At 34.7% G+C, this 24,559-nt stretch overlaps 1 protein-coding gene across 1 annotated transcript; it reads right to left on the bottom strand.

The window, feature by feature from the left end:
* Positions 1-15,123: 15,123 nt before the first annotated feature.
* Positions 15,124-15,654, bottom strand: LOC110638800 (F-box protein At3g07870-like). The gene has a single exon (XM_021789484.2). It carries the CDS (start codon positions 15,652-15,654, stop codon positions 15,124-15,126), a length of 531 nt encoding a protein of 176 aa, XP_021645176.2.
* Between the last annotated feature and the right edge of the window lie 8,905 nt (positions 15,655-24,559).

The following is a 24,559-nucleotide window of genomic DNA, read 5'->3' as shown; positions in this document are numbered from 1 at the left end:
ACCAAAACTCAAATTTTACAAGTCCAATTGATATGCCACAAATTGGGAATGAAAATAGACATAAAAGAGCACAATTTTCATTAAGGAACCATGCCCAAAAACTGACCAAAACTGGGTGAACAAATTGACCAAAGTGAAATGAGAGCAGGCTGCCACTGCACCAAACTGACCAAATGAACAGTAACTGTTCATTTGGTCATAACTCGAGCTAGGAAGGTCAAATTGACCTGAAATTTTACCAGAAATTAGATAAGGTATAGATCTAAAACTGTCATGAAGAACACCACCCCAAATTATGCCATTAACCTATTCAAATTATTGAGCAAAGTTGAGTTACCAAACCTGCAACTCTGCAGAATTTCTATTGAGCAGTAATGTTTGAAGGGTTATAACTCTCTCTACAAAACTCCGATTTAGGCGATTCTTGAACCGATGGAAACCTAAGACATAGTAGAACATTTCATATGAAGAAATTTAGACCAAATTATGAACTTAACTTAATCAAATTACTGACCAAAGTTGGATCAAAATCTGCGTAACCCAAAATCTCGGATGAGCGATTACGTAAACAGTAATTTTATTTTGGCCATAACTTGAGCTACAAAACTCTGATTGAGGTGATCCAAAAATGAGAATACACTTAAGACAATAAGGAACATTTTCTATGAAGGAAGTTTTGTCAAATTTCAACAGTAGATTGACCAATGGAATAGTGCAACTTAGAACTCCAAAACCGAAAATTGGCAATTTTGCCAAAATGACCTAAGCTTTGAGAAAACGACCAAAACCAACAAGTTTAATGACCAAAATGTGGTATGTGGGTGAAGTTGGAGTTCCCATACCTATTAAGCCTTAGAAAGTCAACTATTTGACTTGAATAGTGCAGTGAATAGTAACCCAAAACACAAAAATTTTGAGAACGTCAAATTTAACACGTTAGAACTAGGTGAATGTGAAGCTAAATTTATTTTAGATTTGTGTTAAGTTATAGTACTGAAACATTGTAAAATTGTGTGTTTCAGTTAAAAAGAATATCGGGAAGGAACCCGAGGAACCAAGTCGAGGCTAAGGGACGACTCGCTTGAGGTTTGTGCACAACATCTCCATGCTTTAAAATTCATTGATAAAGTAAACGAAATATGTATTTTACTTGTGCTTTGGAATTGTTGAAAGTTTAATTGTGACATTATTTATGATGTTTTGATTTAAACTGTGAAAGTTATTGTGTATATTTGAAATGACAATGTTTAGCAAATTGTTAAGATAAGTTTTGAAACCACAGTGTCATGACCATATATTTGAACACCTCACTAGCACGACTAGTGGGGGTAATTAGTTTCGAATTTTGATTCCTTCTCTGGAGAAGTGTTGAGGTGTGCCAGTAGAAGAGGATGTGAATGGATATCCATATATTTGAGCTAGCTAGCCTTGTGATGTGATTTCTCTTTAGCCTCTGGCTATTGAGATTCTATTTGTTTCGAATGGCATGATCTAACTGTGGGTTTTATGAAATGTGTTTTGATACTTTGAAATGAACTTGGTTTGCATTAAAATCTCATAATTCATGTTTTGTGTTTAATGCTCATGTTTAGTCAAATTTTTGAATAAATGTGATTTTATTTTTGCATAAAGATTATTTTAGTATGTTGTGTACCACTGAGTCCTAGTACTCAGCGATAGCTTCTATTGCTGTCGCAAATACAGAGACTAGAAGAGCAGCAGACTGAGCTGCTGAGGTGTGAGGAGCTATCATCTTGAAGTCTTCGGATATAATTTATACCCTGCCTGTAAATATTTATTTTGATGTATGTATTGCATATAAAGGTATGGACATGTAAATGGGTCTTGAGCAGCTTGTACAAAATTTGTATGAAGTTTGTAATAAAATTTAGTTTGTATTTCTTTTGATGTGAATTTTGTAAGGATGTATATAAATTATTTTGTCTCAAATGAAATGATTGTGGAATTGTTGAAATTGATATTGTTTGATTGTGAAATTGAAGTTGTGGTTGAGAAAAATTTTTAGAAGTGCTTTTTACAGGTATTTGAAGAACGGTTTTCTCAAAATACAAAGAAAACTCTGTCAAAATTTTTATAAAATTTGCAGAAAAATAAAATGGGCTAAAATTTCCAACTAGCTTTCAACTTAATTACATGTTTAAAATACTTATTAGAAATGCTCACCACTTATCAAAAATAAGAAAATTGTTTTAAAATCCCTTGTAGGGTACTTAATGAGTTATCGGTAGGTGAAGTTCGGTAGTTCATTAGGTATTCTACGGGATCATGTTATGCCTTACAGAGGGGTAAGGTGTGACAGTCAAATACACTTTAATCCTGTCATTTACAATCATCCAACCAACAATCACACAATATTAAATAATTTCATTAAAATGGTTGCCTAAAATGAACATTTTCCTCACTTTCTTACACTTTTCCTACACTTTCCCTCATGGGAATTTCAATCAAATATCCAATAAGTATTCTAATGCCATATTTCATGCTTTGGCTGCTTAATTAACTCATTTAACTTGTTTATTAGAATCAAAACCAAATTTGCCCATTCTCCCTCATGTTGGCTGAATCATGACACTTAGAACCCTAAGAGGATTTTGTTTATTCATGCCAAATTAATGCTAGTTCCATGATAATCATGATGAAAGCAAGCTAGAAAAACTAATTTAACCATTATAACTCTATCAATTCCCCATTTCCATCAATGTCCCATAATCAAACCCATATGAACCCTAACTTTCCTTTCTTCCAAATCATGAAATTAAGGTAGGAAAATTAGAAATCAAGTGTGGAGAAGTGATTAGAAAGCAATTTACCTTGATTTTGATGTGAAAAACCAAAGTGAGAAAGCTTGGTTCACCTTCCTTCTTCCTTCCCCTTTTGGTTCGGCCACTTGCTCCTCCATTTCTCTTTTTGTTTTCTCTTCTTCAAATCTGCCTTCTTAAGGTTTTAAGAGCTCCCATAGTCATGTGCAAGTCACATGATCAACTTAAATTTTTAAAAGTTACCTAAATCTTTCTTATAAATGCCATACATGTCCCTTTTCACTTCCTAAAGCAACTTAAAAATTTCTTTTCATTTCTACAACTTATTAATCCTCTATTATACTTCATTCAAGACCAAAATAAGTGTCTCAAGTGGTCCCACATGGGTTGGAATAGAAATCCTACCCGAAATACCGATTTAAGTGACTCCCCGAGCTAGTCACTCATCGCTACAACTCAAGCACATTTAACTCATTTTATATCCATTTCTTTTAATTTCTTTTGACCTTAATTAGCCTTAATTAACATTTATAAAATAAAATTATGACTCCTCACTTTAATTTAAGGGTGGTTCCAGCCATGCCAACTACCCGAACAGACATTAGTCGTCGAAATAATAAAATATACGAAACTGCATAAAGCGAGGGCATTACATTCTTAATGGCATTTCTTATAGATCACCTTTATAAGATCTTTATAGGTTAGCTTCTTTAGGGTGTGTTTCATCATTATGTTATGCACTATTGTTAGGACCTTCAACAACTGCTAGAACAACATATGGAGTAGGAGTGGATATAGAAACATTAATAAGCACAGGGAAATCAACTTTAAGTTCTTGTATATCCACACCTTGTCTCTCAACACTCCAATTAACTTCATCATTCTTCAAGGAATCTAGCATTAACAGTTTCCACAATTCTTGGACTATGGTTTTGAACATAAAAACTATACCGCTTGGATTCTTTGGATGACCAATACAACATCCACTTATTGTTTGAGAATCTAATATATTTTCATGTGGATTATAAATTCTTGCTTCCACTCAACAACCCAAACATACAAGTGCCTTAAACTAGGTTTCCTAGCCCACAATTCATAAGGTGTTTTTGAGATTGCATTACTAGGAACCCTATTTAGTAAGTATACAATGGTTTTAAGTACACACATCCATAAAGATATAAGTAAAAAAGAGTTACTCATCATACTCTTAACCATATCCATTAAAGTCTAATTTTGCCTTTCTACCACTCCATTTTGTTGAGGAGTACCTAGCATAGAATATTGTGCACATATGCCATGATTTTCTAAGAACTTTACAAATAGACCAGGACATTGTCCGATTTTAGTGTGTTTTCCATAGTATTCAACTCCTCTATCTGACCTTACTGTTTTCACCTTGCTATCTAATTATCTTTTAACCTCATTTATGCACATTTTTACTACATCTATTGATTGAGATTTTTCATTAAGCAAATAAACATATACATAATGTGAAAAATCATCAATAAAATTGATAAAAATACTTTTCGCCATCAAAAGATGGGGCATCAAAAGGCCTACATATGTTAGTGTGTATTATTTCAAAAAGCTTCCTGCTTTTTGTGGCTCCTTTCTTATTGTGTTTGGTTTGTTTTCCCTTAATGCAATCCATACACACATCAAGATCAGTAAAATCTATACTTGGTAGAATTCTATTCTATACCGGCCTCTCTAATCTTACTTTGGTTATGCGACCCAAACGCTTATGCGATACGGAAACATAATTCTCATTCAGTCTATTATGCTTAATTTCAATATTGCTATAAGAGACAAGCAAGGATTCAATAAAATTATCATTAAGTTTCAGTCTATATAAACCATCAGTAAAAATTCCAGAACCAATAATGGAATTATTGTTATTATTAAATAAACTAAAATATCAGTGTCCAAACTTAACATTAAACCTAGATTCATTAAGTTTTAAAATAAAAATGACATTTTTAGAAATTGAAGGGCACATAGAGGATCTATAATAGGTCTAGGTGATTGCCATTATTTAAGATCAAAAGGTAAGTCTCTATGCCTTCAATTGGAGCCTTCATACGGTTCCCATAAATAGGAAGTCTTAGTTAGGTTTACGGTTTGGACTGTAAGGAATCCTTTCATCACATTGGATACATAAATAGTAGCACCAAAATCAAGCTACTAAGTATTATTAGGAACTTGAAATATGTTTGATTTGAAACATACATAAGCATAAGGATTACCTTTCTTTTCAAATCAAACTTTATCTTTCAGGCAATCTTTTTGATAATGTCCTATTATCGTACAGAAGCGACACTTATCTACCACTTGTTCCTTTTCCTTAGCTTGTAGGCTTATCGTACACACATCCATAAAGATCCTTTCTCTTTTTTCTTAAACTTGTAGGCTTTAACTCTAAGTCCTTTATTAGCTTCTTGACCTAAAATATTAATGGAATGAGTCCCTTAATTCTTCAGTCTTGTTTCCTCTTAAATTAACTTACTAGCCAATTCATTACCATTCCACTTATCCCTAATAGTGTTGTAATTAATTTGAAACAACCCATATTTAGGAGGTAATGAGTTTAGAATGAACCATACCAAGAAGGAATCATTAACCATTATCCTTAAGGTACTAGTTTTACTGCAATATCACTCATTCCAATAATGTGCTCTTGTATACTCTTTGTCCCATCATACTTTATGATCACGAGTTATGCCATTAGAGTACTAATAATGACTTAACTTCAAAATGAAACATATATTTCATAAGTTTAAGGTTCACAAGTTTAAGGTATTTTTTTTTGCATTTTCAGTTTATGGAATTGTAGTCTTAATATTATTGGCAATAGTCATTTACAAAAAACATAAGGCTTAATTTTTTTAATCATTCCCATTGGCTTATGTAAAACTTCTCTTTCTCACTACTTGTATCTATAATAGCAATAAGTTTATCTACCAATAATGCCAAGTCAAGGTCTAAAACACCTAGCTGAAACTTAATTTGCTCACACAATTCAAAGAAATTCAACCCATTAAAATAATAACATATTGAGCTTGCGAATAAAGAGAAACAGCTGCAATATGATATTTATATGCTCAAAATAGATTCACATAACTTAAACAGTTAGAGTATACTATAGTTCTCATGTGGTCTGATACTATAATATACAATCCTAAATTAAATGCCTTTAAAGATGATTGGACAATAATTAATTTACATTAAATATACATGTTGTCTTTGGACATCCAATATATATTTGATAAAATATTACTGTCCTCATAATTCTCACTATTCATAAAATAATTAATTTACATTTGGATAAAATTCTTAAGTTTTGATGACTAGTGGATATCAATTAATCCATTTTTCATCACAAGCATTATTAGTATGAATAATTGATAATTTTTTTATGCATGTAAATATTATTCATAGTTTGACCACTTTGGTGACTAATAAACTATTAATTTTATTTTATTTTAGTTTGATCACATTGGTGACTAACAAACCGAAATAAATAATATAAGTTATGCATATAAATTTTGTAACTTAATAAACCTAATATTTGTTCAATTATTAGGTTTAATTACAAATCTTAATCAGATTGGGTAGAAAACATTTTTTTTTTCAAAGCATCTTCCATCACAAAATTTTTCCACGCGTTTTAAAATTTATGACCAAAACAATTCGGCCACTATATATATATATATATATATATATATATATATATATATATATATATATATATATATATATATATCCTTTTGTTTCTTTTAATTTCTTTCTTTTAAGAGAATTTAATCTGTCGACACCATATTTTAGCCGATCCCCGAAATCAATAAACTCTGAAACCGATCCCCAGCACTGAGTCTCCCTTTGCCAACCAACCACATTTCCGATCTCTCCTCAAATGGAATCGAATCAATACTAAGTCCCCATATCATTTAAAGCCTCACCGATCTCTCAAACCAATTGTCAAGTCCCCTGACCAGTCAATTATATTTCCGATCTCTCTTATCAAATGAGATTGAACCAACATTAGGCCTTCATGCTACCAGTCTTATTGCCGATCTCTCTTTTGAAAGTTTGGGAATAATAAAGTTAAGGTTCCAATCTGGTTTAATGATGATTCTGATCTTAAGCGTTTAAATTAAATTTCCAATTTTAATCAAGTCCCGTGTAGCGTTTGTTCTCAGCCAATCTCATGCTTACAATGTTTTCCGACCTCTTACACTTGGATTAATAATCACTTTTAGTTATCGTAATATGTTCAGACAATCAATTGCATATGCAATTCAGATACTTTCCAATCTCATCCATTCATTGAACAAAAAGGGGAGCTTCATTTTATTTCAAATTAAAATTTATACAAGTCATTCGGCTGGAGGATCACCCCCAGCCTGTTCTACATTTTGTTCGCTTCCTCTCTCACCTTCAGCCTCCTCCTCGCTATCCTCACCTTCGTCCTGGGGAGCCAGATCCACTATCCAAGAGAAGTTCTCCTCGGGATACCGCTTCCTGAGCTCGGCCAAGAGATCCCCATGAGCGTTCACATAGGCACCGGCCTCCCTCGTCACTGCCTCTTCTTCTTTTGCTTTAAGCTCCTCAGTGAGGCGAGTGACTTCAGCAGCTCGGAGTGCCCGAACCTCCTCAAGAACATGAGCCTGCTCGGCTAGCTTATCCTCGTAAAATTTCATCTGCCCCTCAATTTCAGATATGTAGTTTTGGGCAGACGAAAGTTGAGATCGGAGGGAAGCAGCTTCCTGACCCACCTTCTCGACATCCTGCCTCAAGCGGTGAGCCTTCTCCTAGATGATATGTTGGTTCACCGGACTCTCCACGCTCAGGCTCATAGTTTGTGTTAGGATATCGTCGAGGCTGTTCAGGGTGAGCCTATCCCGATCCTCCCGAAGGCAGATGGAGGACCCCAAGACCTTAGCAAAACCCGGGTTCTCTCGAACCGTGCGGTTCTTCTCCAGCGAGTGGATCAAGATTTGGGCGCCGCGGGAAAGGGTCCTCACAGGTGGTTGGGAAGGACCCCTTTCCACACTCAAAGCAACTGGAGGGGGTGGTGGTGGCAGCTCTTCTTGACGAGGAGGAGACCGAACCACTTCTATGTCGGGGATCGACTGTCCCGAGGGTTGGGACGAGCCTCCTTGCATTTCCCCAGGATCATGCCTAGGCGTCTGAAGCAGCTCGGCCCTCTTCATCTCCCGCACTTTCCGGGAGACCTCTCTTTTCCGCTTCCGGCTCTCTTTAGAAGCCTCGCTGCTTGCCATACCTGCACAAAGAAAAGGTCAGTGAGATCGCTGAGGCCCAAAGATCAGAGATATAGGAAATACCAAAGCCGAGGTCAGAGAGCTGGAGCCCGCGTTCTTCCCCAGTGACCAGCTGCATTGTCAAATGATGCAGTTCGGCCGTAACTACTTCTAAACAAGAGTACTTCTGATGGGCCGCCTGATCTTTTAGTTCCATCACCATTAGGCCTTCTTCCCTATTCAGGGTGATCCGCTTCGGAGTAAGGGACCCTGGTGTAGCCAGCTGCGTGGGAAACCCTCAAAGCCGTTCGGAATTTTGCTCCTCAGAATAAAGAAGCGATTCTTCCAATTCTTCAAGGAGGAGGGTAGATCGGTAAAGAGCCCGCAATGTGGCTTCGCCTGAAAGAACCAGTACTCATCGTCCTTTCGGCGAGTTAGCCTATGTAGCTCGGCGAATACCTTCGCCATTGGACTGAGTCCTGTGGCTCGGCAAAGGCCTCTGAAGGCCATTAGGATCCACCATGAGTTCGGGTGAACTTGGGCTATGCACACTTGGTGAAATTTTAAGACTTCCTTGAAGAAGTCGTCAAGAGGGAACCGCAGCCCAGCTTTTAATTTCTCTTCATATACCATAATCATGTCATTCTTTTTGAAAAAGTGATCGGCTCGGAGATCGCCGTGACACTTAATCAGCTCGTATGAATCATGCCGAATGTTATACTCTTGGCTGAACAACTGTAGGTCGGTTTCTTTAAGGATTGATAGCAGCTCGTCTATGGGAAGGTTTTCTCTCCTTGAAGAATGTGTTTGCCTCGAGGAGGCTGCTTGACTGCGGGCCGGAATGGAGGTCCTAGGGGTTTCAGATCGCCCGCTTGTTCCAACTACCTTTACCTCATCTGATGACCACGAGACCTGAATGGAAGGGGGGCTTACCGCTCTCTGACCCTTGGCGCCGCTCATTTTCAAAGAAAAGAGGAAATTTAAACTAAAAGAAAGATCAAAACCCTTACCAGAGTGTGATCGATGTCGGAAGAACTTGAAAAAATGAGAGGATTTTGGAATTGCTCGCGAAAGGCTGAAAATGACATAAGGAAGCAACTGGCTGACCCGTCCCCTATTTATACCCGTCTGAGCATTTAATGCTCAACGTGTCCCAAGCGGCGCATCGGTTCGCAGGATTCGCCAGCTTTTTCTGACACGTCTCACGAATATTCTAGAAATTCCATTATAAGGAGAGATCGGTGAATTAAGGCGAATGTTTGGAAGTGCGGATCGGTCAAGGGCTGTTCAGTTAGGAACCGGATCGGATAAACACATCAGAGATCGAAAAATAATCAGTGCAATAATAATAAAAATGATAATTGACAAAATAAAATTTTATTTACAAAAGGTCAAATCACATCATTTGGGCGATCTCCAGAGATCAAGTTACATTAAAGGTCAAATTACATCATTTGGGTGATCTCCAGAGATCGGGTTACATTAAAAGTCGGATTACATCATTTGGGCGATCTCTAGAGATTGACAGTACATCCCATCTAATAAAGACCTATGTTAGAGCCTAGTCTCGTGGCTGAATCAAAAGAAGTGTTAGACCAGCCATCGACATCGGACAGATGTACAGCTAAGATGGGGGGATTATGACTCTCATAAGGATGAGAGAGGTCGTCATCAATGTTATTGCTCGGAACCGAGCCACTGTCGGGACACCCAATGTGGTGAGAAGCCAAATGAACTTCAAGGGGCAGTCACCAATGTTAAGGGGAATATTAGCAGTCTTCTCGCCCGAAATCAGTTCGCCGATTATATCGGTCGAACGATTCGAGATCGACACGATCGAAGTCCTCGATCCAGGTCGGTAAATTAGTCCGGTTCTCTCACTGTCATTAGATGAGGTTATCATAATTCTCCGCTCATCGGGATCGTAAATTTTTAGTCGAGGAATAAAGAGGACAATCGGGAAAAGATCAAAAGCAACTATCATGGCTGGGATTATTGCCGGAGCAGTTAGAACAGGAGATGTGAGAAGGAAAAAGGAGAAAATCAAATGAGAAGGGGTTTCCCATTGAAGGTATATATAGGGAAAATCTGAGCATTTATTGCGAGTAGAAAACGAAGCAGATGCCTCGAAAATCGAAGGAATAAATGCTTTGACTGAACCGGACTGGATAAAGGAAAAGACCAGAGTAGGAGAGGTCGGAAGAGGGGAGCCCGGCATGAGAGATCGGAAAAGGATCATGTTAGAAAGATCGGAAGGGAGGGGAGGTCGGAAAACAAAGAGAATAAAACAACTGCCGCTAACTGTCATCATAATCAGAGCCGAGGTAGTTAAAGCATTGCGGACGAAATCTCCACCGCACGCCTCAGAATCGCCTACATTACTGACAGGTGCCAGAGTATGTCATGACAGTGCTGTGCATCCCAATCTCCACCATTGATCTTACTTGTAAGGACGAGCCAGGAGCCCTTGGATCAAAGAAGAAGACGACAAGACCGGCGCCTTTTATTCCCAGCCCTTGGATCGCCCCGGACAAGAAAATTCGAGCCGTCAGATTAGAAGAGAAAAAGGACAAAAATTTCTTAAAAGGTTCTCAGCCGTTCATTCTGATTCTCTTTAATTCCCAAGCGTCAGATCATGTCCTTCAAAATCTAAACCTTCCATCTCCCTCAAAATAAATCCTGACCCTTCATGGGGAGCACCCGGTCCCTATAAATACCTGCATGAAAACTGTTCAAAGGAGGATGAAAAAAAGGGTGGTAATTATAGTGGAAAGGCTCTGAAAATTAATTCAGTTTTGCTACTCTGCTATTTTTAAGCTAGAAAGACTTTAGAAACCAATTTTCTCAAGTATTTTCTTTGAAGAAGTGTTGGACACTGGAACTCCTGATTTCCAGTTTGTTCATTGCTCTGTGATACCTTTTTTTTTAAGTTGTCAGTTCTGTTTTCACCACCCTTATATCTACGTTTGTTTTTTGAGTTCAATCACATTCATTATCATTCCGGTTCGATCATATGCTAACTAGGCATTCGTCATTTCAAGGCAAGCATTAGTCCCAGACTGTTGGCCCGAAACTCTGCAGCATTCGTGACTCCATAGTTAGTTCAATAGGTTCAACTCCCTGCAGGTGAGTGTTTGAACCGTTGCCTTATCCAGTGCTCGTCTTTATTTTCTTTTTATTTATGCACATAATTTTCGTTAATGTTTATCTTATGTCAGAAGGTCCCATGTAGGTGGTTATTCTCATGAATTTATCTTTTGATGCAACAGTTCGTGTTATTTATTTATTCTTAGTCTTTTACTATCTCTTAATGTAGGTGTTTTATTTACGGGTAACGTACAGTTAGTTTGATAAAACGTTGGTAACAGTGTCTTAACATAAGAGTTTTTTAAAATAAATGTTCGGATAATAAATCAGAGAGTTATGAAATTGAATCACTAGACTAGCTTGAGAATATGACTGGGAAAAGGTGGGGGAGGTTGGAGTAAAATTGAGTTTCCAGATAGCAAATGAAATAGAGCAAATGTTGCCTTTCGAAAGGTATTGGTAAGGCGATCACATAGGAGGTCGATAAAATTTAGTCTGATGTCCCTTATCTAGTCATGAGGTACCAATGAGTTAAAAGAAGCCTCATTCGGGTCCCTGGCATCGTCGGATGCCAGAACCCTTGGTCTTAGGCTCTTATGATGTGTAGCTGTAATCAAATTTTGAGAGGTCAGGAAAATCCTTATTCGACTCCCATTCAAACAAAAGAGATCGGAGGAGAGTTCTCCTCCGATCCTTAATCCAAAAATTTTAATAAATATTTAAAAGAGATCGGAGGAAAGTTCTTATCCGATCCTCAATCCAAAAATTTTAATAAATATTTAAAAGAGATCAAAGGAGAGTTCTTATCCGATTCTCAATCCAAAAATTTTAATAAATATTTAAAAGAGATCGGAGGAGATTTCTTATCTGATTCTCAATCCAAAAATTTTAATAAATATTTAAAAGAGATCGGAGGAGAGTTCTTATCCGATTCTCAATCCAAAATTCTAATAAATATTTAAAAGAGATCGGAGGAGAGTTTTTATCCGATTCTCAATTCAAAAATTCTAATAAATATCTAAAAGAGATCGGAGGAGAGTTCTTATCTAATCTCCAATCGAAATTTTAATCTAAAAAGAAATCGGAGGAGAGTTCTTATCCTATTCTCAATTTGAATTCTAACAAATATGCGAAATAACCCCTTAAACAAAACTGATACACAACAGTAACTCACTACGGGTCGTCTCATTTATTTATGTATCTGGGTGACCCGAATTGGTGAAAAATTAAATATTCCCTTTTACCAAGAGGATTAACATCTCCGTTCGAACCTCCTAACTATTAATTTTAGTTTATAAAGAGCTTGAAGTTAAATCTGCTTACCCTCATTGAGGGACGAGGTGGGGTGCCTAACACCTTTCCCACCCGTTTACGGACCCCGAACCTAGAATCTCTGTTTTTGAAGTGGTTTAATTTTAATTTATTTTCACAAATGGTTTTCTTTAATTTCCCTCAAAATTAAAGTGGCGACTCCTCACTCTTTCCCACTTCGGTGAGTGTTCATCCAGGCGACCGCAAAACACCTTGCGACATAATCCCAAACTTAAATATCTGTATAACACCATTTTTCGTTGTGTTCATAATTCTTATGCCCAAAACTTAATTGGTTCAAAATTTATTATTATTATTATTATTATTATTATTATTATTATTATTATTATTATTATTATTATCACTAACCTTAATAATTAAACTTTAACGATCTATACTCTAATTTTACCGAGATCTAATAACAAGTAAGAACATCAACATTATGTTCATCATTATAAATTTAATAGAGAAATTTAATTGTTCAAAACATAGGACTCTGATGCCACATGTATAATAATTCTTAACATATCATAACAATCATAAATATAAGATTCAACTATTACCCTAATAATGGATTTTAAACAAATAAATTCTTATAGATCTAGAAAGTGTACCTGATGCGGAGTTTAATTGAGCCATAAGAATAATTGAAAAAGACCATTTGATTCAATAAACTGATTTCTCCTTCTTAACTCTTCTTGATTCACACGCAAAATTTTAGTGATAGAAGACTATTTTTAGATAACCCCAATATCTTTGACTCTATGAAAGAAAATATATGCATCCTTCTAAGTAAATAGAGAACCAGTTTATATATATATATATATATATATATATATATATATATATATATATATATATATATATACACACACACACATAATCTGGTGCGTCCATCAAGTATCCTTATACAATTAGAGTTAAGATTTGTTTTAATTAAAGAAAATATCAATTTATATCGGGCCACACTAAAGTAATTGATTTTAGCCCATATGGTAATATTAATTACGGGACAAAATCTTACATGCTTGTGAAGGGTTTGATGTGTGGGAGTTGAATAAGAAGGAAGAAAGGTATGGGAGAGAGAGAGCAAGAGAGATGCCAGCTTTTGGCCAGAGAGAGAGAAGAGAGGGGTAGGAGAGAAAAAGAATTTTTTTTTTTATTGTTAAAATGCCACGTGACAGATAGAGAAAATTTTTAAATGTCTTTATTTCACCTAGGCATGCTCACTTAAGTTTTTTTGCTGGAGATACCATTGAAAAATGGCTTGAGGGACTTTAGGTTGTGTTAAATTAAAGTTGGACCACTTTTGTGTTACAAATTGATGTTGAGGAACATTAATAAAACAATCCTCAAAATTAAAGAATGGTGAGTGAAATTTAACCTTTCAATTTAATATATAAATAATTTTTAATACAAAATGTGCTTAATAACAATATAAGATCTAATATATTATTTTGCTAATATAAGAAAGAATATATATATATATATATATATATATATATATATATATATATATATATATATATATATATATATATATATATATATATATATATATATATATATAAAAGAAAATCATCCATATTTAATTAGAGTTTGGATATCATTAAAATAAAATCAAAATAAAATTTAATTTTATAATATAAAATATATAGAGGAAAAGAAAATACTAAAACCCGATGAAACTGTAATGGCCCGGCCCACTAGTGATATTGTCCACTCTGGGCCGAAGCCCTCACGGTTTTAAAACGCGTCAATAGGGGTTACAAACCTTCAACTTATAAATCCAGCATCTCTCCCGTGTTTTGTCGATGTGGGATTTGCCTAGGGTGTTACAATCCACCCCCCTTATGGGACTCAGCGTCATCGCTGAAGTTTGCCCCACCATCGTTCAAGGTTGCACGCGGAGCGGCTCTGATACCACAAATGTAATGGCTCAGCCCACGGTTTTAAAACGCGTCAATAGGGGTTACAAACCTCCAAATTATAAATCCAGCATCTCTCCCGTGTTTTGTCGATGTGGGATTTGCATAGGGTGTTACAGAAACTCTCAGAAAAAAAAAAAAGCATCCCCTTCATTATTTGCACACAAAAAAGCAGGCCGTCAATATCATTGAGATTACCATCATGAGCAACTATTTCAAACATATTTGGCATTCCTGGAATTTTAGTATCCTTAAATGTCCCCTGCCTTAGATCATTAAGAAAGCAATATTTCACCAATTTTCAGACTACATATAACTCTAGTAAATGACATTCTATACATTCTTGAAATTTTAAAGGCAGGATCAACTTCTTCTTCTTCCAATTCTCTAGGCAATTCACTACTAATATTGAATTCTTTGGTCCAAGATTGCCTCACTCCATATTCCTTCATTACCCAAATCTCAAATGACCCATAATTGATATTCAGAACTACAGAAAGGCATCCTCCTGTAGTTACCAACTTGAGTCTGTGGTAACCATGCCTTTCAAAGACAGCAGAATCTGGATTTGGTACCATTCGAAATTTCTCATCTGCCAAGTCAAAAGAGATGAGTCTGTTATCAGATCGGCGATGTATGAATGACCAATTAAACCAATGAAGTCTCCCATTAACCATAACCTGTGATGGAGACTGAACTAGATTATAAGACATCCGTCCTAAGCTTCTCCATGTTAGGCTACCCACTGTCAAAATTTCAGCTTTTTGGATATCCACAAAATCGACGGCCTCTAACACTCCCAATAATATGGGAAATCTTTAGAACATTATACTCCTTGGTCTCCGCCTGGATCCCAAATCCAAGTACTGTGCAGACATCTGCATTCTGATAAGTGGACTTAGGCAGCTCCAAGAAGTCAATGGTGAAAGGATTGTACAAATGAAATGTACTCTGTGAAGAATTAGATAAGCATAACCAACCATTGCAAGAGGCTGCGATGTCAAAATGAAGCATTGGAGGCAAAGAAATTCTTTTCGCCAACCCAGCATTGCTGTTGTTAGGACAAAAGTATAGAGCATAGAGCTGGTTTTGAATGGGATGGTCACCATGTAAGATAAGACATGGATTAGTATTATTTGCAGACATATGGGTGAAACGGAGATCAATAAGAAATGGGTCTTCAGCTAAGTTCTGCCATAATCGACTAACAAGCTTAGGATTAAGTAGGGATGGTGTGGGTAGTCTAGAAAGTATGTTGAGCATGATCTCACGCGGAAGACTTTCCATGGGGATCTACCTTGTTAATTTGATTGTGCTCCTTGTTAATTTGTTGGTTTTGGAAGCTGTTCTTAGTAGGTAGGTGGGGGTTTACGAGAGACGAGATATAAAAGAGGTGTCTTGCAGTCTGGAAATGGAAGCAAAGGTTGATGCAATCAACCATGGTGGGCTTCCATAAGAACTAACGATTGTGAGCAAAAGAATTTTCCTTTATTTATCATCCAACGGCTCGATCTACTAGGCAAACTGCTGGACTAATCTAATAGATTAATTAATATCATATTATTTCTGATCGATTTCATAAAGATAAACTCATTTCTTTTTTTAATCTTAGGATATTACTTTCCTTTATCAATTATAATATTAAAAATATAACAATATTAATTATATTGATAGTATATTACTATTTTTTAATTTTCTGAAAAATTAAGAGTTTATATTCTAAAAATTCATTTAATAATTTTAAAGAATTCATAATTATTTTTTCATTTTAATAAATTATTAATCTAAAATTTTAAATAAAAATATTCTTTTATTCCTTAATTTTTACATGTAATAATCTTTTTAGGTTTATGCTAATGTACGAAATCAAAGCATTAACATATATGAATTTTTAAAATATGAATTAATTTAATTGCAAATAGAATGCGACCCCCTTTTTGTTTAATATTCTTATTTATCTTTTTTATGAATTTTTTAGTTTTCTTTTTATTTTTAACACTTTAATTGAATCAATTAGTATATTATTAAATTTAAAATTAATATTTTTTATAATTATTAATTATGATATTAAAAATATAAGTATTTTAATTACATTTGTTGTATATTATTATTTTTTTATTTACTTTTGTGGTTTTTAATATAAATAAAAAAAATCCTAATTTAATTGCTCAATATTAAACTAATGAAAATACTTTAATAATCATTTGTTTATCTGATATTGAAACAATCTATATATTTATATCCTTGTTTGTATATATATATATAACTATATAAAGGCTAAAACAAAGAGAAACTCACAAAAGTGTCAATTTAAACAATTTTTCTATTTTTCTTTTTTAGAAAATTTCAAATTTTTAATAAAATTTCAATTAATTAAAAATTAAAAATTTTAATATTAATATAAATGCACCTTTTTTATATCAACAAAAATTGTGCCCATCCGTTGCATGTGTTTTGGTTAAAGAACATGCCTTTTTTTATATTAATTGTGACAAATGCTATATATAATGTATTTCATCCAATATTAAGGTTAAAAATTAAAGGAACTTACTCGTTTTTTTTTTTTTTAAAAAAAAAAGGGACTTATGTAACTAAACCATCATCGAGAATTGCTTGCTTTTACAGGCTCCGATATATAGAGATGTTATGGTTATGTTTCATTGTTGGTCTAAAAATTATGGACTTAAATTCCCATATCCATTAAAGGATTTGCTCCATCGAAACAGGTATATATATCAAAATGATAAGGACATCATGGTGGACCTTGAAGCATCATAATTCAAAGTAGCCATAAGAAGGTCAAGATCCAAAGCTTTGCAAGCACTAATCATTGTTGGTCTAACACATTCGGCTAGCACTATGGGGATTCAATTGGAGTGCTTTACAATATTGCAACTACATATTCAAGGTGATCCTAGCTTGACTAAATTGGAAGGAAGCTATTTAGAGGCTTGTTGACTTGGCATGCCACGTGGCATGCCATGTGGATGGTGACATGACAGCTTGGATTAGGTGGTAGCACATGTGGATGATGTGTTGGCATGCTTACCTACCATTTTGGTTCAAATCATTAAACATTGCACAAGTGATGAGTGGGAAATGTCATTATCCAACCTTTTTGCTTTTTTGGTAGAAGCTAAAGTTCCAAATCTAGTTACAAGACAATGGCAGGCTTTGGGGGAAGAAATGACAGACTTTAGGGGAAGAAATATGATTTTAGAGGCCTTACTTTTATAGTTAAGTCATTCAAACATTTAAGGAAATGTGTTATGTAATAACCAGCCAAGCATGGACCATTAGGCATTTGTCATGCTTGGCCAAATAGCCATATAAACTCTTTCTTCTTCATTTTGTCATGGGGCATATCGGGTTTTATGTCTTTAGAACTCTATTAGAGAGAGTCTGTAAGAGCTTAAGCTCAAATACTTTTAAGTGAGGTTATGTTCTTTGCTAAGTTCTACCTAGAACTTAGATTCAATATAAGTTTTTCACTTATATTATCTTAAGCATATACTTGCGATTACTTGGCATAAGCTACCATTTTGTTTCAAGTGCTTTTACTCTTTATAATCTATTTTTGTTAGTTAATATAATCAAGGTTTCTCTTCTCCAAATTAGTGTTGTGGTTTATTTGGTAATGTTTAAGTGTGTTTGAGTTGCTGGATTTAATCTTGGTTACTGGAATAGATCCTTCATGCTTGGCTGAACCTAACATATCCATCCTTAGTGATTTAGCTAGGCTTTCATCAAATGGTATCAGAGCTTTTGGCTTCCTCAACCAAGTAAGTGTTCATTTACAAGTGTTTTTCTTCCTTTCTTTGTGTTTTGTTGAAGCTAGAACCCAAAAGACGTCTGGTTTTCTTTTAGAACCAAACCTGAATAGCTTGTTGTGAGTTCTTGGTGTTCAAGCTTTGGCTAAAACATCATTCTTATGCTGTATATTTTTGTGTGGTGTTAGAAGGCTGCCATTTTGTGTTTAGCTTTTCTTCTTTTTTTCCTACAAAATCTTCTTTAGAAACTCAAAGAACCAAAAACCATAACCTGGTCATTTTTTTAGTTAGTAACTTATTCTTGATTTTTAGTGTTTTTAAGAGTTAAAATATACTCTTGTCACGTTTTCCTTGTTGTTCATTTCTGTTTCACTCTATCTAGTGCCTTTCTTTAACTTATTTGCATCATTCTTGTGTGACTGCCTATGTTCTTGCTATTGTGGATGAAATTGTGACTTAAACATTATTGTAGAATTTGTGGGACACCTAAACAAAGGACAAAAGTTGAGACCTTGGACATTCATACTTGGCCTTGACTTGAGAAAAATAGAAAGAAAGAAATACTTGAGTTAGGGACAGAAACTTAATTCCCTAATTACAAAAGTAGTGTAAAAGAAAGAAAAAGATAAAAAAAAAAAAAAAGAACAAAGAAATTGGTCAAGCTGAATTGTGCCCTTTGAAGGACTTGAACAATTAAATTGTTAGACATAGCATCTTAGGACTATCATAGACCTTATATGCAATTGGAATTTGATAGGCATCATAAGACTTAATTTGGACAGCACCTCAAAACTTATTATTGTATCTTTATTGCATTGAATTCCAATTTGGTGTCTAACCTTATTTTTGGCTCTAGTGTCACATATATATTCTTTGCTATATGTATTGTTCCATAATCATCACTTAAGTATAACTTAGGATCATATTTTATGACCTGGTTGTGTTGCATAATTTGGGTTCAAAAGTGGAATTTGTGGCATAAGAACATTGAGTGGTAAAAGGTTGGAGTATGTGAGACTCTAAAAGGGTAAAAGCCTAAAATTGAGTGATCAAACACTTTAAGAGGGTGAGCCATTTCTACTAGCTCATTTTTCTTATAGGTACCAAAATGTCACAAGTAAGGGAACTAGAGGAAACTAGTAGGGAAAGAGATGTTGTTGGTGATGATTTGGATATACAAACTGAAGTTGAAGGGAATATAAGTGAGACCATGTGTAGGAGGGTAGTAGCATAAAAATTTGATCGGTTTGCTATGATGTTGAATAATCTTTAAGATTCCATTGAGGGACTTAGGACCAAATTGAGGAGGGGTAATGAAGATAGGAACCGAAATGGGGGGAGACATGAGGGAGGTGTGGAAAGGTTGAATTTGGGTGGAAATAGGAGAGGTAGGAAAGAAAATGTAAGAGAGGAACAACATAACCATGAATGGGAAGAGGATCCGGATGAGAAAGATTGGGCAAAATTTGAATTTGATGAAGACCAACCATATAACTTTGGGGGTAGAGGAGTTAGGCCACCAAGGGGAAGAGAGGTGAGAGGAAGAAGAGGAGGATGGGTAGCTAGGAAGGATGAAGTAGAGGGAAAGAGACCGAATGAGCACCATGGTGAAAGAGAGAGATTGGATAGCAATGTGGGAAGTATCAAAATGAAAATTCTAACATTTTTTGGCAAGAATGACCCGGATGTGTACATAGAATGGGAGAGGCAAGTTGATTTGATCTTTGATTGCCACAATTACACAGAGGAGAAGAAGGTGAAATTGGCAGCCATGGAATTCAAGGATTATATAAGGGAGTTGTATCAAGACTCTAAAGGCTAACTCAAGGCTCCAAAAGTGTGGAGGACTATCACAAAGCTATGAAGATGGCTATGATTAGGGCTAATATTGAGGAGGATGTTGAAGCTACCATAGCTAGGTTTCATAGTGGGCTTAATCCAGAAATTGTTAACATAATGGAGTTACACCACTATACGGATTTCAATGAGCTAATGCAAATGGCCATGAAGGTGGAAAAACAACTTAAGAAGAAGCACTTAGCTAAGTATGGGGGAATTGCATATTCGGCCTCCAAACCTTCATGGAAGCCGAATATTGATTCTAAGGCTAACATTGAGAAAACTACTCCTAGTCACACTAAAGAGTGGAAGGGAAAAGAGAAATTTGAGGGGAAGGAGAAAAACACCACTTCCATTGCTTCAAATGCCACATAATAAAGTAGGGACATAAAATTTCAAGTGTTTAGGGAATGGGCACATTGCTTCCCAATGCCCTAACAAGAGAGTAATGATCCTTATTGATGATGGAGACTTGGAGAGTGAGGAAGAGAGGAACAAAGTACAAGATGAGGATGATAATGATGAAGTTGCTTTATGGAGGCAAGGGGTATGATGCTAGTGTTCTTGTGACCATGCATTTGTTGACCACACAAGCAAAGGAAGAGAAGGATGAGGAGCTGTTACAAAGGGAGGACATCTTCCAAACTAGGTGCAAAGTAAAGGACAAGTATTATAGTGTTATTATGGATAGTGGAAGTTATTGTAATGTAGCTAGCTCACTTATGGTGGAGAAGTTGGGGCTGCCCACTTTTAAGCATCCTAAACCTTATGGATTACAATGGTTGAATAATTGTGCAAAGGTGAAAGTGACCAGGCAATGTGTTGTTCCATTCACCATAGGTAAATATCATGATGAGGTCTATAGTGATGTGATGCCTATGCAAGCTACACATTTGCTACTTAGGAGAACATGGCTATTTGATAGAGATGCTAGTATAGAATGTCGAAAGAACACCATTACCTTCATGAAGGATGACCGAAAGGTCACCTTGCTGCCATTAACACCTTCTTAAGCTCACCAAGACCAAATGAACATTATGAAATCCATAAGTGAGCAAAAGTGAGTGTGAGTGAAAATGAAAGAGAGGTCGAGCCATCTAGTGGTAAAATGAGAGATGAGGGAGAGAGAAAACATGAGAAGAAAGACCCCAAGAAGTGTTAGTAATATGCCCTAGAGCATATCATTTAGTATGTATCTTGTACATATTTTTATTAATAAATGGCATTTCCACTTTTCTGTTTATATAATATATTTATGTGTAATAGAAAAGGTCCATTGATATTTTGTTAGAAATATTATTCTTAAGTTGTTAAGAATATGAGTGACAATATTTCTAGCACGAAGTATCATAAATAGGTTCACAATCGAGGATACTTCATAATGAGGACATGACTTATCCAGAAAGATTGTATTCATGTTTGTTCCCAAGTTATTTATATGAGATATAAATAAGATGGAATGGTGAGTCTCATGCCATATAACAAACATGATAGGCACTTATAAATGATAGGTAGGCCGAACCAGTGACACTTATGACAAGCACATGGAGTTTACTCTTGTCAATGTTTTGTCATAAATCATATAAGTGCATATAATCTTTAGACCTGAGATAGCACAGTTATCTTGTATATAGGTAGTTTGAGTTTGATACTGCTTTCATACTTGTACTGTGTATGGGTATATGGGCATGTGTTGGCTCCTACTAGTTATATATGGAGGTAGGTGTTGATCAAGATGGAATCTGTTCCTCTAAGTAAATAGAGATAAAATCCTATGTTCATTTAATTGTTCTTGATGTTTCAAGTTCCTGGCCAGGACAGATAGATTTATTCAGAAAAGTGTTTCTGATGAGAAAATCTTTTTAATCAAGAACTAGAATTAAAAGAGAACATAATATTCATAGCAAATGGAGTTTGACATAAACCATGACTCCAGCTTGAGTTGGGATTTTGTAACAGAGAGATTCTAGTGCATGGTAACATATGATTATAGGTTCATTTAAGGTAAACCTTATTACTAATTGGGTGGCCATGGCATGCTATGCTAGGTGTTAACCATGGTCTATGAGGTTCATAAAATGATTTAGAGAAATCATTTATGGTAAGAAAGAGTTCTGATGATATTAAGAGTTGATATCATGTCTCATTGCCAATTAGTGATGAGCCTAGTAAGTCACACACATACACAAGTAATCACCTATTTAAATATGATTTAATTAATTAATTAAAGAGTTTAATTGATTAATTAAATAGGTTTGGTTTGCAATTAGATTGCAAAGTCCCTAGCATGACTTGAAACCAAATCTAGATTATTGGATGTATAATATAAGTTAAATTTATATTTAAAGTGTTTAAATATGAATTTAATTAATGAGAAATTAATTAATAGAGATTAATTAATTAATTTATATTTGATATAAATTAATTAGAAGAAGAAAATAATTATTTTGGGTTAAGAACTCAAAATTAAGACAGGGCATTTTGGTCATTTTGCGTGTGACACGTGGCACCATGAGATGGTGACACATGGCATAACACATAAGCTTGCCAAATGTTTTTTTAATCATGTAAGATGATTAAAATCAAGATTAAATATAGGTTTGACACTTGGCACAATGTGATTGGGTCACTTAAACCTAGAGCTAATCAAAGGGTGACATGTGGCAAGGGTTTAATGTGTTAACCTAGCTATTTAAGTGTTGTTATGAGAAAATAAAATACAACCAGCAGCCACACTCCTTTGTCACGCCACTTTGAGGGTTTTTATCTCTTCTTCTTCATCTCTTATCAATTCAAAGAGATTAGCCATCAATCTCTTGAATTAAGAACACTAGGAATTGTTTCTAGTGTCCTGTTTACATCTTAATCTCTTAAAAGGCAGAACTTGATTTTCTAATTAATAGAAAAAGCTTTAGAAGCTATTCAAGGGCTGCCATAGGTGTTCTTGGTGTGGACAATCTAGAGGGACAACATCTGGTGTCCTGAAGACGAATCTCAAAGCGCAGAACCATTTGCGATTGCATCAAGAGTTTAGTGTAATCGTTCTTGATTTAATCTAGGGTTCTAAAATTAATCTGATTAATTTTAAAATCTTAAATGGCAAATACAGATCCAAAAACATATTAAAAGAGTTTTAATATGTTGTTTATCATTGAAATCAAATAGATAAAAATAAATCTTGCATGATGCATGTGACCCTAGGTGAAAATTTTTGAATTCAATGGTATAAACTTGTGTTTTTCAGGCTTCCGTTCCTTCAATTGGTATCAGAGCCACTATATTTGCCATTTAGATTGTTGATTATATGATTTAATTGTGTGTTTGATCATGAGATCAAAAGTTCATTGCTGGTTGCAAAGCAAGTTGGCGGCATGCTTGAAAAAAACACCATCAATGGTGCGCATGGTTTGGCTTCCATGGGTGGTTTAAGGTTTGGCTTTTAATTCTGCAATTGTTGTATGATCTAAGGCCTATTCTTTGACTAATTAAAGTGTTTAATTAGTACTTCTTATCACACAATTAAATTATGATTCAAATCAGAATTTTAAAAATTGTTTGAATGTGATTCAAATCTGAATTTTAAAAGTTGTTTGAATGTGATTCAAATCTGAATTTTTAAAGTTGTTTGAATCATATTTAAATCTGATTTTTTAAAATTGATTGAATAAAATTCAGATCTGATTTTTTAAAAAATGTTTGAATATGATTCAAATCTGATTTTTTAAAAAATGTTTGAATGTGATTCAAATCTGAATTTTTGAAGTTGTTTGAATGTGATTCAAATCTGAATTTTTAAATTTGTTTGAATGAGATTCAAATCTGAATTTTTAAATTTATTTGAATCATATTCAAATCTCGATTTTTAAGTTGAATATGAGATATTCAATTTAATTTAAGTATGTATGTTTTATTTAATTGTTAAATAGTGATATGCATGATGGATGATCATGGACTATAAAAGACCAATGTGATTGGATTTATTTCTTTTATGTTTCTTTGGGATTGTAAATTAATTAATTTATTTTAATTTATTTTGGGCATGTATTATTAAGTTTATAATAATTTTTGGGTTGTAATTTCATTTATTTAAGTTCTTGTAAATTCGCCTTGGTATGCCAAGGATTACTATGTAATATTGGATTGCAAGAAGTTCAAGGAGGTCAAGAGCATTGGTGGGATCAGTGGGAGGAATTCAAGATCAAGTGTTGATTATGTACTCCTTCAGCAACTCTTGTAAAATGAATGAATGAATGAAATGCACCTAGGAATGCCCTGATTCAATTCTTGGTGGCTCAGAATTGAATCCCTTAGAAAGTCCATGATCATACCATATTTACTGCTTATCCATGAATGCATGAGATGTATGGGAATGTATGCAATTATATGATATATGCATGCTAAATGGATAATGTGCAAAGTGAGACCTTAATAGTAATTAGAATGACCACAAAATCTTCCAAACAAATGATTAAGTTGGAAATACTATAATTAAAGTAATTATAACATAGGCCCTCCATTGGGGCAATTATTTTAAGAAATTTTAAATAGTTGCATGAGATGCAATTAATTTAAGAGATTTTCTT

The sequence above is a fragment of the Hevea brasiliensis genome, chromosome 7 (assembly GCF_030052815.1).
Source record: "Hevea brasiliensis isolate MT/VB/25A 57/8 chromosome 7, ASM3005281v1, whole genome shotgun sequence".
Lineage (NCBI taxonomy): Eukaryota > Viridiplantae > Streptophyta > Magnoliopsida > Malpighiales > Euphorbiaceae > Hevea > Hevea brasiliensis.
Note: the sequence above shows the minus strand (reverse complement) of the source record. Positions and strands in the feature narration are given on the sequence as shown.